Genomic DNA, 12,732 nt, shown 5'->3' with positions numbered 1-12,732 from the left:
TCACCCCCCCGCAGACTTCCCGCCTTGGGGGAGCGCCTGGCACCCCCTACCCAGCCGGCCAACCCGCCAACCCACCGCCAGCGGGTGACTGGTGACCCAGGATTGCAGGGAGGGAAAAGGGAGCGTCCTTTCAAAACCGAACAATAGCACTGGGCTGAAACCTGAGCCCCGCTTCCCTGGAAGCTCCTGTCCCAGCAAGGGACGTCAAGGGTGGGGGAGGTCAGGGCGGAGACGGCCCGCACACGAGGGGCCTTCAACTGCCTAATCCAACACCACCCTATGTTTTGTTTCAAATAAACTGACATCTTGTAAATTAAAACTACAGAGAACGTACAGTTTACCTGTATTATCTAGGGCTATGATTAGGAGAGGGGTGATTTTTAGCATCCCCTTTGTCTAAGGAAAACAAAATCCTGCTCTCCTTCTAGGTCTTACTGTGTCTTCCCCTGACTAGGGGTCAGACTCAACACGAGCCAGAGGGTGACACGCAGAATCAAAATCAGCAAGTGGGTAATCATACTCAAAATGAATTCTTAAATTTTCCAAAGACTGTTAGAAAAACATGGGAAGGGGAGCCTGAGTAGCTCAGTCGGTTAAGGGTCAGCCTTCAGCTCAGGTCATGATCCCAGGGTCCTAGGATCAAGCCCCACCTGGGGCTCCCTGCTCAGTGGGAGCCCGCTTCTCACTCTCCGCCCTGCTCATGCTCTCTAATAAATAAAATCAGAAGGTGGGAGGGGAGAACATGAGCAGTGGATGTTAAGGGTACCTGACCAAAGGGGACACACCTACCTTGACTCAGGAAAGATCAAGTGAATTGAGATAGGCACTCAGTAAGGTAGCTATCATTTTTATTGGATCTTTTAGGCAATATTTAACTTCTGCAGAAAATACATTGGCAATAACCGTCAATACATGGTATTGTGATTTCTTAATTATCATACAGACGCTGTACTCAAAAAGTGGTTATTGCAGGTGCTTGAGCGCCTTCCTTGGTCCTCACCCCGAATGAACCCTGCAGGCAGATGACGTCCTCGGGAACAGCCTTCTTTTGTGTCCCTCACCAATCAAGGATCGGGGTGTGTGCTCCTTGGTTGCTAAAACCTTTTGAAGGTGACAGAAAAGAAGAATGACGTGTGACATAGGAACAGGGAGCCTACAAGAGCAGAAAGAGTTCCTCAGCCCAGCTGAGCTGACACCCTCCCCGCCCCCAACAAAGCCTTGTCCTGCCAGAGCTGAGCGACCTCAGCCTCTCGTCACTCTCTCTGGATTCAAAACATACAGAGATTCGGGGATAAGCCAACCCTATTACAGGCGGTGTAGATCACTGATGTGTGATAGGAGTTGAGGGACCCCGTATGGTCCTGCTTTCAGACTGTCAGGATGTCTGGGTACTAATTTACACTAGGATTATTTTTTTTTTTTAAGATTTTATTTATTTATTTGAGACAGAGAGAATGAGAGAGAGAGGGCACATGAGAGGGGGGAGGGTCAGAGGGAGAAGCAGACTCCCTGCCGAGCAGGGAGCCCGATGCAGGACTCGATCCGGGGACTCCAGGATCATGACCCAAGCCGAAGGCAGTTGCTTAACCAACTGAGCCACACTAGGATTATGGTGATTTAGAAAATACCACCTTCCGTTCTTCCCTTTTTTCAAACCTCTGAATCTTGGTCATCCACCCTGTCAGCTGACAGATGACCTTCTCACTTGAGTAATGAAGTGAACAGAAATAAACAACATTCCTGCACAAAATTCACCAAGCTACATCCATGTACTCTGCCTTCCATCTGAGTTCTGAATCCCACCTCTTTACAGGTAAAGGGGGTAGGGAGGGCAGGTGAATGGATGAGGGGGACTATTTTAACTAGAGAAGTCAGCGAAGGCTTCTCAAAGAAGATATTTGTGCAGAGGTCTGGGTGAACTAAGGGAGTGAGACACGGAGAAATCTGGAGAAAGTGTGTTCCTGGGAGAAGGAATGACAGAAGCAAAAAGCCTGAGAGAGGAGTAAAGTTGGTATGTTCAGAAAACAAAAAAAAAGGCTGATGAGGCTGGAGCGTAGCAAACGTGGAGAGAAAGCAGATGAGGCTGGAGGGGAGGCAGGTGCCTAATGGTCCAGGGACTTAGACCATGGTAAGGAATTAGAATAAATTCCAAAGTGTGAAGGGAAGCCATTCACAGGTTTTGAGTAGGGGAGAAATCGGATCTAATATTTTTCAAATATAGCTTCTGCATGGAGAACAGATTATACTGGGGCAACCACAGAAGCAGGAAGACCAGTTAGGATCACAATGGCCTGAAATGGTGAGAGTAGTGAGGAACCGAAAAGTTAGAAAGCCAACAGAGCTGGCACCTGTTAGACATGGGAAGTGAGGAAAAGCAAGAAATCAAAGATGACTCCTAGATTTTGGTCCCGAGGGGTCCTGGTAGGTTTATAATCCTATTCCCCTGAATCAGGGGAAATCTGGAGGCAAAGCAGGTTTTTGGTAGTAAGAGGGACACAAATACAAAAGTAAAGAAGAATCCTTTTGGGGCTGGTTAAATTCAAGATACCACCATTATAACATATATTTGTAAGGTATCAGTATAAAGCGACTTAGTTTTTGTTTTCTCCTTGCTATCCATTTAAACCTGTTCTATTGACATAGTTCCCTGCCCCACTTTACCTGTTTTATTTTCTCACTGCACTTATTACTAGCTCACATATTACATATTTATTGTCTCTCCCTGGCCATCAAAATGTAAGCCCCTCAAGATCAGAGATTTACCTCTTTTGTTTACCACTATGCCCCTCAAATACTGCTTGGCTCAGAGTAGGTGCTTGTTAAAATTTTGAGGAAGAGGGATGCCTGGGTGGCTCAGTCAGTTAAGTGTCTGCCTTTGGCTCAGGTCATGATTCCAAGGTCCAGGGATCGAGCCCCATGTGTGTGTGTCCGGGGTCGGTGGTGGGGGGGTCCCTGCTCAGTGGGGAGTCTGCTTCTCCCTCTCCCTACTCCAGCTCATGCTCTCTCTCGCACTCTCTCAAATAAATAAAATCTTTTTTTAAAGATTTTATTTATTTATTTGACAGAGAGAGAGAATGAGAGAGAAAGCACATGAGATGGGGGGAGGGTCAGAGGGAGAAGCAGACTCCCTGCTGAGCAGGGAGCCCGATGCGGGACTCGATCCGGGGACTCCAGGATCATGACCCGAGCCGAAGGCAGTCGCTTAACCAACTGAGCCACCCAGGCGCCCATAAATAAAATCTTTAAAACACATTTTTTTAAAGATTTTATTTGAGAGAGAACATGCATGAGTGGTGGGGAGGGGCAGAGGGACAGGGGAAAGCAGGCTCCCCATTGAGCAGGGAGCCTCACACGGGGCTCGATCCCAGGACCCTGAGATCATGACCTAAGCCAAAGGCAGATGCTTAACCAACTGAGCCACCCAGGACACCAAAATCTTAAAACAATTTTTTGAGGAAGAAAGCAAGCAAGCACATGGGAGAATACTAAAACATTACGGTAAAAGGAGTTAAACTACAAAATAAAGTTTTAATAAAACTTCAATAAGTGAGTAAAAAAAGTAGCTCCCTTATCCTCTGTAGGTAGGAGTAGGGAAATGGAGAGACAGAAAAGAAGATGGAAAGACTGTATATTTGGACTAATGTACCATTCCCATATTGATTTCTAACCAGAAAATGATTTTTTTTTTTTTAAGATTTTATTTATTTATTTGACAGAGATAGAGAGAGAGCACAAGTAGGCAGAGAAGCAGGCAGAGGGAGAGGGAGAAGCAGACTCCCTGCTGAGCAGGGAGCCCGATGCGGGACTCGATCCCGGGACTCCAGGATCATGACCTGAGCCGAAGGCAGTCGCTCAACCAACTGAGCCACCCAGGCGCCCCAGAAAATGATTTCTAATCCACTCCCAAGAGAGGCTCTGCCTGGCCTTGGGACACCCACAGGTGTAGAGAAGAGAGCTGAAGGGGAAAAGTGGCACGTAGACCTGGAAGCAGTAGACTAAGCGAGACCAGTCACACGGCCACCAAGTTTAATTGTAGTTATCTTAGGATGAGAAATCTGTGCTCTGTGAACACCTATATTTCTATATATTTTACATTAAATTTGGGGGCTTTTATTTCTTAAAATTTTACTACATTGAATTTAGTATATGATGCTTTTGAAAATTTTCTGCCTGTCTTGGCTGAATTAAGGGGTACAAAATTTGGGGCCTGGCTTGGGTGTGATAGGTGGTAAATGGTAGAGTTGATAGAGATGGATGAGAGACAGAAGGGTTAACATTCCTAAGAAGGAGGCAGGAAAACCTGATAACCCACCCACCAGAGGGCATACCCATGTGTAATAACTCCCAGGGCAACTCTCTCCATTCCCTCTTAATAAAGGAAGCTGCTTCTCAGTTTCTTCTACTCTCTCCCTCGCTTTGTTTGGGGTAAAGGCGGTGCAGTCCACTGCCTCCTCTCTTCCTGAAAGCCTGTCATACAGAGAAGCTCCCAGCTGTTCAGATTTTGGTATCAGCAATTGCTACCTTGTATATGGCAAAATAGGACTCTCCCAGTTCTCACCGCCTCCTGGTCCCCATCCCTTTCTATCTCCTGCTGAGGGTCAACGAAATGACCTTCAGAGTTGGCCTCTTTGAGACTTGGACTCTTTCTCTCATGAAAACATAGAGGTTCTTTTTCCAGAAAGGATGATCCTTTGTTTCTGTAAGAAGGAACCAGAAAGGAAAGTATTCTCTTAAATACAAACTCAATTGTAGCATTTTTTTTTACTTTGAAGTTGGTGAGTTTTATATGAATCTACACATTTTTATAAAAAAGAAACCCAAATAAATAGCATTATCTAGCTTTAATAGTAGTTTCATTTGCATTCACTCTGTGGCTTAATCAAACAGCTGAGTGAGGCTCTTTCAGAGTAAATGACCGCCTCACAGAGTTGTCCATTGTATCTTCCCAAGGAAAGTCTAACTGCCAAAGACAAATATGCTTTCTCCACCCCTGATGCCATAACTGGGATGTTTCCCTAATTCATAGACAGGAATCTAATCTTCCACCTCTCTTCCAGGGGGGGAGCTCAAAGACTTAAGCCTCTAGTCTAAAATATAGGCCTTCTGGTACTCTAATATGCAATATTCTCCTTCATATCTGGGTCCCTCTCTGCTAGAAGAGATATTTGAGGACAAACCCCTCCCTTTATATCATATATAGAAATTAAATAGGATTTAAATGTTTATTTTCCTAAAACCTGACCCAAACAGATCCATGAGTCTGTGGCAGTTAGGGATTGTAGAGAAACTTACTCTTTTGAAACCTAGGATGCAAGAGTGATTCTGACTCATTCCATCTTTTAAGGCCTTTAGCTAACAAGTGAATAGGGCTTAGTTTCAATACTTCTATCATTCCTCAATTTCAACTCCCATTCAAAAAACAGAGAAACAAACTGAGGGTTCTAAAGGGGAGGGGGTAGGGGGATGGGTTAGCCTGGTGATGGGTATTAAATAGGGAATGGAGCACTGGGTGTTATATGCAAACAATGAATCATGGATCACTACATCAAAAACTAATGATGTAATGTATGGTGATTAACGTAACATAATAAAATAAAATTAAAAAAAAAAGCAGCCAATTCTTAAACCACACCTCTAGTACACTGAGAAGTCCACAATGTCCAGCTCCATCTCTAATAGTCATCTGTTTCTACAATTAGTCATTAATCATTCTTTCTGCTGCCCGTGGCAGCATCAAGTATCTCTAAAAGCCCTCTGGCTTCTGCCACACTGAATTTATTCATCAAATTCTGAGCCTATTCAGAAAAAGGAAAGGGTGCTGCAGCTTACTTTGGGGCTTTTTAGGAACAGAAAATTGTACATCATACAAGCTCATTTTTCTTATGCTTCGCTAGGTTATTTTTTTAATATTTTTTATTACCAACAGCTTTACTGAGGTGTACTTACACACCATAAAATTCGCCCATTTTAAGTGCAGAAATCAATGATTTTTAGTATAGAGTTGTCTAACCATCACCATGATCTAATTTTAGAACATTTCTGTCAGTCTAAAAACCTCATGCTCATTTACAATCACTGTCCATTCCCAACCCTAGGCCTAGCCCAACAACAATCTACTTCCTGTCTCTATAGATCTGCCTTTCTGGACATTTCCTATAAATAGAATCATACAATATGTGGTCTTTTGAGACTGTCCTCTTTCACAGAGAATGGTTTGGAAGTTCATCTGTTTCATAACATTTATCAGTACTTCTCTTCCTTTTAATCACCAAATAATACTCCATGTATAGATATGGCACTTTTTTTTTCATCTCTTCACCAGCTGATGAATATTTGGGTTGTTTCCACTTTTTGGCTCTATTGTGAATAATACTGCCATGATCACTCATGTCTAAGTCTTTATGTGGACATATGTTTCCATTTCTCCTGGGTAGGAGTTGAATGGCTGGTCACATGGTCACTTAAAGTTTCACATTTTGAGAAACTGCCAAACTATTTTCCAAAGTTGCTGCACCATTTCACATTCCCTGCAGCAACATCTGAGGGCTCTCGTTAGTTTTAATCAGATAAACATGTTATGTAACTATATAGAGAAATCTCTTACTTTATTTCCATAACTAGGCAATTGAGATGATTCTCTGTCACATACACCATAGTATATACTACCACTCTCCTCGTAACATCTCTTCACACTGGGTGTACCTACTACCCACCAAAACTCGTCCAAAATTCCATTTTTACTGCTCCAATTCCAATTTAAAATCTCCTAACCTTTAACTCTGAGTTGTTAGCAGTTTATTTTCTGTCTGTGCTTGTTATTTCTGAATGTTAGCAATTTGTTCTTTAAAACCAGACAAAATTGAGGCAAGTTGCCACCTCACCCAGACATAGAGGCGGGAGATGCCTGATGTCACACAAGAGTGTGGTATATGCCTCAGCACTATTCCAACAACTTAAAAGGATGGCAGGGGGTGGAAACACAGCCAAGCATCTTTAATGAAAAAAAGCAAAGCTATGGAATAACAGACTTACTTGTAAATAACTGCTTTTTCTTCTTGCTGAGATTCAACAGGATGAGGAGTTCTTGTCAAGGGTTTCAAATCAAAACCACAATCGTTAAAATTCATTTTCACTTTTAACCTTTAAAAAGATAACACGTGTGAGGATGTTTTGAAAACAAAACTATCTTACATTTATACAGAAATCATTGTTATACACTGACTGCTATGTATATTGTCCAAAAGACCATTTCAAACTAGTATACATTCTTTTTTTTTAATTTTATTTGACAGAGAGAGACACAGCAAGAGAAGGAACACAAGCAGGGGGAGTGGGAGAGGGAAAAGCAGGCTTCCCGCTGAGCAGGGAGCCCAATGTGGGGCTCGATCCCAGAACCCTGAGACCATGACCTGAGCTGAAGGCAGACACTTAACGACTGAGCCACCCAGGCGCCCCTCAAACTAGTATACATTCTTGAGTGTTTCAGAATTACTGAAACCGGAATGCCTGGGTAGTTCAGTCAGTTAAGCATCTGACTCTTGGTTTCAGCTCAGGTCATGATCTCTGGTCCTGAGATCCAGCCCTGCATCTGGCTCCCTGCTCAGTGGGGAGTCTGCTTCCCCTCTCTTTCTCCCTCTGCCCTGCCCCCTGCTCCTGCACTCTAAAATAAATAAATCTTAAAAAAAAAAAAAAAAAGAGGGGTGCCTGGGTGGCTCAGTCATTAAGCATCTTTCTTGGGCTCAGGTCATGATCCCAGAGTTCTGGGATCAAGCCCCACATTGGGCTCCCTGCTCAGCGGGAAGCCTGCTTCTCCCTCTCCCACTCCCCCTGCTTATGTTCCCTCTTTCACTGTGTCTCTCTCTGTCAAATAAAATCTTTAAAAAAAAAAAAAAAGATTTTCTCTCCCTCTCCGTTTGCCCCTCCCCTTCTCTCTCCCTCTAAAAGATAAAAAGTTATAAGGTCTAATATATGTCTAATTTGAGCCCAGAAGCAGAATGGAAAGAATGAAGAAAAAGCAATCAAGAGATAATTGCTGTGAATTTTCATGACTGATGAAAAATGAACACAGAGTAATGTGTGGTGATTAACATAATAAAAAAAAATAAAATGAACCCAGAGATCCAGGAAGCACAATATATACCAGTAGCTTAAACAAAAAGAAATCTATACCTAGACATCTCTAGGAAGAGTGCAGAACACTAAAGCCAGGGGCACCTGGGTGGCTTAGTCGTTAAGCATCTGCCTTCAGCTCAGGTCATGATCCCAGGGTCCTGGGATCGAGCCCCGCATGGGGCTCCCTGCTCGGGCGGGAAGCCTGATTCTCCCTCTCCCACTCCCCCTGCTTGTGTTCCCTCTCTCGCTGTCTCTCTGTCAAATAAATAAAATATTTTTTAAAAAAGGATAATATTTCTCAAAACTGAATTCCTCTCAGGGCGCCTGGGTGGCTCAGTCGTTAAGTGTCTGCCTTCAGCTCATGATCTCAGGGTCCTGGGATCGAGCCCCACATCGGGCTCCCTGCTCAGCGGGAAGTCTGCTTCTCCCTCTGCCTCTGCTGCTCCCCCTACTTGTGCTCGCTCTGTCAAATAAAAAAATCTTTAAAAAAACAAACAAACAAAAAAACAACTGAATTCCTCTCTGACTCTTCCTTTTCCCTGGCCTTCCAAATCTGGCCACCAAAATCTAAAATTCCTTTGTTTTATCACATCAATCTCCCCCTTCCATTCCTTTTGCCACCATCCTGAGGCCTTTATCAACACAACATAGGTCCTTATAAAAAGTTCAATGATCTCCAGCTCCCAGTCCTATCTTATCTCTAATCTATCATATACAGCATATGCCAGATTAAAGTTTCCAACATTACTATCCTCAATGACTCCCTATTCCCTACATGATAAAATCCCAATTTTTAAGCTGGCATTGAAGGCTTTTCACAAAACCGCTCCAAACTAGTTTCACAGACTCAACCAGTGACTAGTCATCCACTCATTCATTTCACACACAATTAAACAATTGCAAACTGTATAAGTGAAAAAGTCTATTTGTGTCAAGTGATGGGACAAAAGAGGGACTGGACCAAACCAGTATAAGGAGGTGGATTGGAAATATTTTAAGATTTTTTAGATTGATTGATTTAAGCAATCTCTACACCCAACATGGGGCTCAAACTCACAACCCTGAGATCAAGAGCCACATGCTCTACCAAATGAGCCAGCCAGTTGCCCCAAATGGAAATATTTCATAGAGAAAGTGTTAAAGTGGCATTTAATAGAGTCTTGGAAACAGTGTTTTCCTCAAAAAAGACTGGGTATAGAGCAGAAGACCACAGAAAGGCCCCATCAGTGGCAAAGACACACTGGAAGAGATCAAGACCTTCAGGTAAACAAGTGCAAATCCCCACCCATTTCCCTGGATCCATCTGTACTACAAAGCAAAAGCCTTAAGCTGCTGGGAAGAGGGAAGTTAATTCTTCCCCAGCCCCCAGGACAACAAGCAAAGATAAACCGCTTCTGGAAGAGAAGTAAAGGCAAAACCTGTCTGCCTACAGCGAAGTAAGAGGGGTAGACCCAGGACCAAGGCAAGGATCCAGTGCTATTAGGACAAGGACAGAGGTAAAAATCCTCCGTCGCATAGGGAGAGACAAACCACTTCAGACCCAGAATCCTACACCTATACCCGGCAGAGATCTGCTACTATTGGAAGAGGGGCAGGAAACTCACCCAAGAACAACCACACAGGAGTTTGGCTGCCACAAGAAGGGAAAGGAACGTGCTATTCCTGAGGCCCAAGCACACAGAGCATGCCTAACACTGAGGTGGGATAAGAAAAACAGAAAAAATCCCTCTGCTCCAACTATGAGCCTAGCAATAAGAAGCAATAGCAGTATGCTTCCGGGGATGAAGCAAGGCCATGGGAAAGACTCACCCCACACCTCCCCCACACACCTCCGTGACAAAGGCTTACGGAAATAGCCAAAAACTGAAAGGGAAGAAGGAATGCTTGAGAAAACCCTTCTGGCATGCCAGCCCCCACCCTAAGCACAAGGTAACAGCAGCCCAACACTAAAGGCATTTGAAGCCTGTAGCGCACTAAAAATAAGAATAGCAATAATAGTACCTAAACCCAGCTCAACTTCTGACTAGATAAACCCAATTCTCCACACTAATGCTTGACAGAAGAAAAGGATATCTATTTCTAGACATACTCAGTCTATACTGTTCTACCTCTATTGCCTGGTATTCAATCAAAAATGACAAGGGCGCCTGCGTGGCTCAGTTGGTTAAGCGACTGCCTTCGGCTCAGGTCATGATCCTGGAGTGCCGGGATCGAGTCCCACATCGGGCTCCCTGCTCGGCAGGGAGTCTGCTTCGCCCTCTGACCCTCTTCCCTCTCGTGCTCTCTCTCTCTCATTCTCTCTCAAATAAATAAATAAAATCTTTAAAAAAAATGACAAAACACGCAAAAAAAAAAGGCAAAACAAAATAACCTCAAGTATCTAGCATTTAATAAAAAATTATAAGACACAGGGGGGTGGGCAAGACAAAAAATAACCCACTGTCAAGAGTGAAAGCAATCAATAGAACCACATTCAGAAATGACCCTAGCAAGGGAACTATCAGAGAATTTAAGATAACTATGACTAATATGTTAAAGTATCTAGTGGAAAAGTGAACCTGTATAAATGGGAGAATTTCAGAAGTGAAAACTATGTGAAAAAAAATCAAATGGAAATGCTGGAAATAAAAATCACATCAGAGACAAAGAATTCCTTTGATGGACTGATCAAGAGATGGGACAAAGGGGCGCCTGGGTGACTCCAGTCACTTAAGCATCTGCCTTCAGCTCAGGTCATGATCTCAGAGTCCTGGGATTGAGTCCCGCGTTGGGTTCCCTGCTCAGTGGGAACCTGCTTCTCCCTCTCCTCCCTGCTTGTGCTCTCTGTCGCTATCTCTGTCTCTCTAAATAAGAAATAAATGAATAAAATCTTAAGAGAGAGAGAGAGAGAGATGGGACACAGCTGAGGAAAGGCTCAGTGAACCTAAAGATAGGTTAGTAGAAATTGTCCAACTGAAATATAAGTAGAAAAAAAATTTTTAAACACAAAAGAACAAACTAAGAGCTACAGAGCTATGAGACAACCAAATGGTCTAACATACATATAACTGGAGTCTCAGGGGGCACCTGAGTGGCTCAGTCAAGCATCTGCCTTCGGCTCAGGTCATGATCCTAGGGTCCTGGGATCGAGCCCCACATCGGGTTCCCTGCTCAGCGGGAAGCCTGCTTCTCCCTCTCCCACTCCCCCTGCTTGTGTTCCTGCTCTCACTATCTCTCTGTCAAATAAATAAAAATCCTTAAAATAATAATAACAACTGGAGTCTCAGAAAGAAAAGAAAAATAGGGCATAAGAAATATTTGAAGCGATAATGGCCTATTTTCCAAAAAAAATAATGAAAGATATCAAACCACAGATACAAGAATCTCAGAGAACCCTAAGCAGGATAAACAGAAAGGGGAAAACAAAAAACAAAACACCTAGACACATCATAATCTAGCTATTGAAAAGCAAAGAGAAAATCTTGAAAGTGTCCAAGAAAAAAGAAACATCAAAAACAGGAAGAAAGATTACAGATTTTTAATTGAAAAAATGAATTTTTTAAAAAAATCAGAATTATGACAAAATTTATACCACTGTCTCATGAGTTTTCACATTCCAAAATGTTCCATAATTTCTATTATATTAACCATTACCTGCTCCTTTTACAAAATTCACTTTCTATGTAGGTTGTAGGCAGCTTAAGCCACTCATTTGGAGTCATAAAGTGCCTTGAATTAGAAATTCTTGGGAATCTGGAATGCAGTTTGGCCTTTTCAATCTCTTTAAATTCTTTCATTGTATATATTTTGCCTGCAAGAAGATTAGTAACCTAGATTAGCACCCTTAAATGCAACTCCCATTGCTCTTGGGTTATGAAATCACATAACAATAGGCACTGAGTACCAGTCTCACACTGAAGAAGAGTTCTTTTTTCATCATCTTTGTCATATTGTGCCTTTTTCAAAGGGTCACGAAATGGTGGAATGGTAACCTACAAGAAAAGCATGTCTTTGAGGACAGGATTGCAGGTCTTTTTCAGTCTATCTTAAGCATCTATGTATGACTCTTAGGCCAGAAGAATCAAGAATATAGTATTTACAAACTACTTCAGTGTAACCATTATATATATTTAACACCCTACAAAGAAATGAGGGCACTCCGATACATCTCTTAGCAAGGCCCTCCAGTCATGGTTAGCTCTTGTTTTAATGGCTTTTTCAGATCACTATGGATATTTTTCTTAGACACTCTACCCAAACTCAGTAAGTGGTAGTTTCTTAAAGGTTATGATGTGCAATCTAAAACTGTATCAATAAATTATTCAAACTCAACTACATTAAAACCCATTGGTCTGGGGCACCTGAGTGGCTCAGTCCACAAGCATCTGCCTTTGGCTCAGGTCAGGATCCCAGGGTCCTGGGATTGAGTCCCACATCGGGCTCCCTGCTCCGCGGGAAGCCTGCTTCTCCCTCTCCCACTTCCCCTGCTTGTGTTCCCTCTCTCACTGTGTCTCTCTGTCAAATAAATAAATAAAATATTTTAAAAAAAATCAATTGGTCAATCTTTAACTTTGAATGGATCTTTTATCTATGTCATGGGTTGATTATTTAGAAAAAATTGTATCACTGAGTTTTGTGAGA

At 42.8% G+C, this 12,732-nt stretch overlaps 1 protein-coding gene across 8 annotated transcripts in view; it reads right to left on the bottom strand.

Moving 5' to 3' along the window:
- Positions 1-12,732, bottom strand: part of FAM228B (family with sequence similarity 228 member B) — a 36,425-nt gene that overhangs the window by 11,914 nt on the left and 11,779 nt on the right. For 4 of the 8 annotated variants that reach the window (XM_028099575.2, XM_028099580.2, XM_028099582.2 and 1 more), the window contains 5 exons: positions 11,996-12,083; positions 11,746-11,902; positions 7,033-7,140; positions 4,559-4,697; positions 841-1,101 (listed from right to left, as the gene is read on the bottom strand). In XM_028099575.2, the coding sequence (XP_027955376.1) occupies positions 997-1,101; positions 4,559-4,697; positions 7,033-7,140; positions 11,746-11,902; positions 11,996-12,083 (597 nt within the window). In that variant the 3' untranslated portion in view covers positions 841-996. Of the gene's footprint in view, positions 1-840; positions 1,102-4,521; positions 4,698-7,032; positions 7,141-11,745; positions 11,903-11,995; positions 12,084-12,732 lie in introns of those variants that run through there. The other 4 variants (XM_028099578.2, XM_028099577.2, XM_088026337.1 and 1 more) reach the window with 4 other exon arrangements.

The sequence above is a fragment of the Eumetopias jubatus genome, unplaced genomic scaffold (assembly GCF_037043125.1).
Source record: "Eumetopias jubatus isolate StellerSeaLion01/CBP00866 unplaced genomic scaffold, mEumJub1_p1.0 scaffold_9, whole genome shotgun sequence".
In the NCBI taxonomy this organism is placed as follows: Eukaryota; Metazoa; Chordata; class Mammalia; order Carnivora; family Otariidae; genus Eumetopias; species Eumetopias jubatus.
This window is presented reverse-complemented; position numbering and strand designations above follow the sequence as displayed.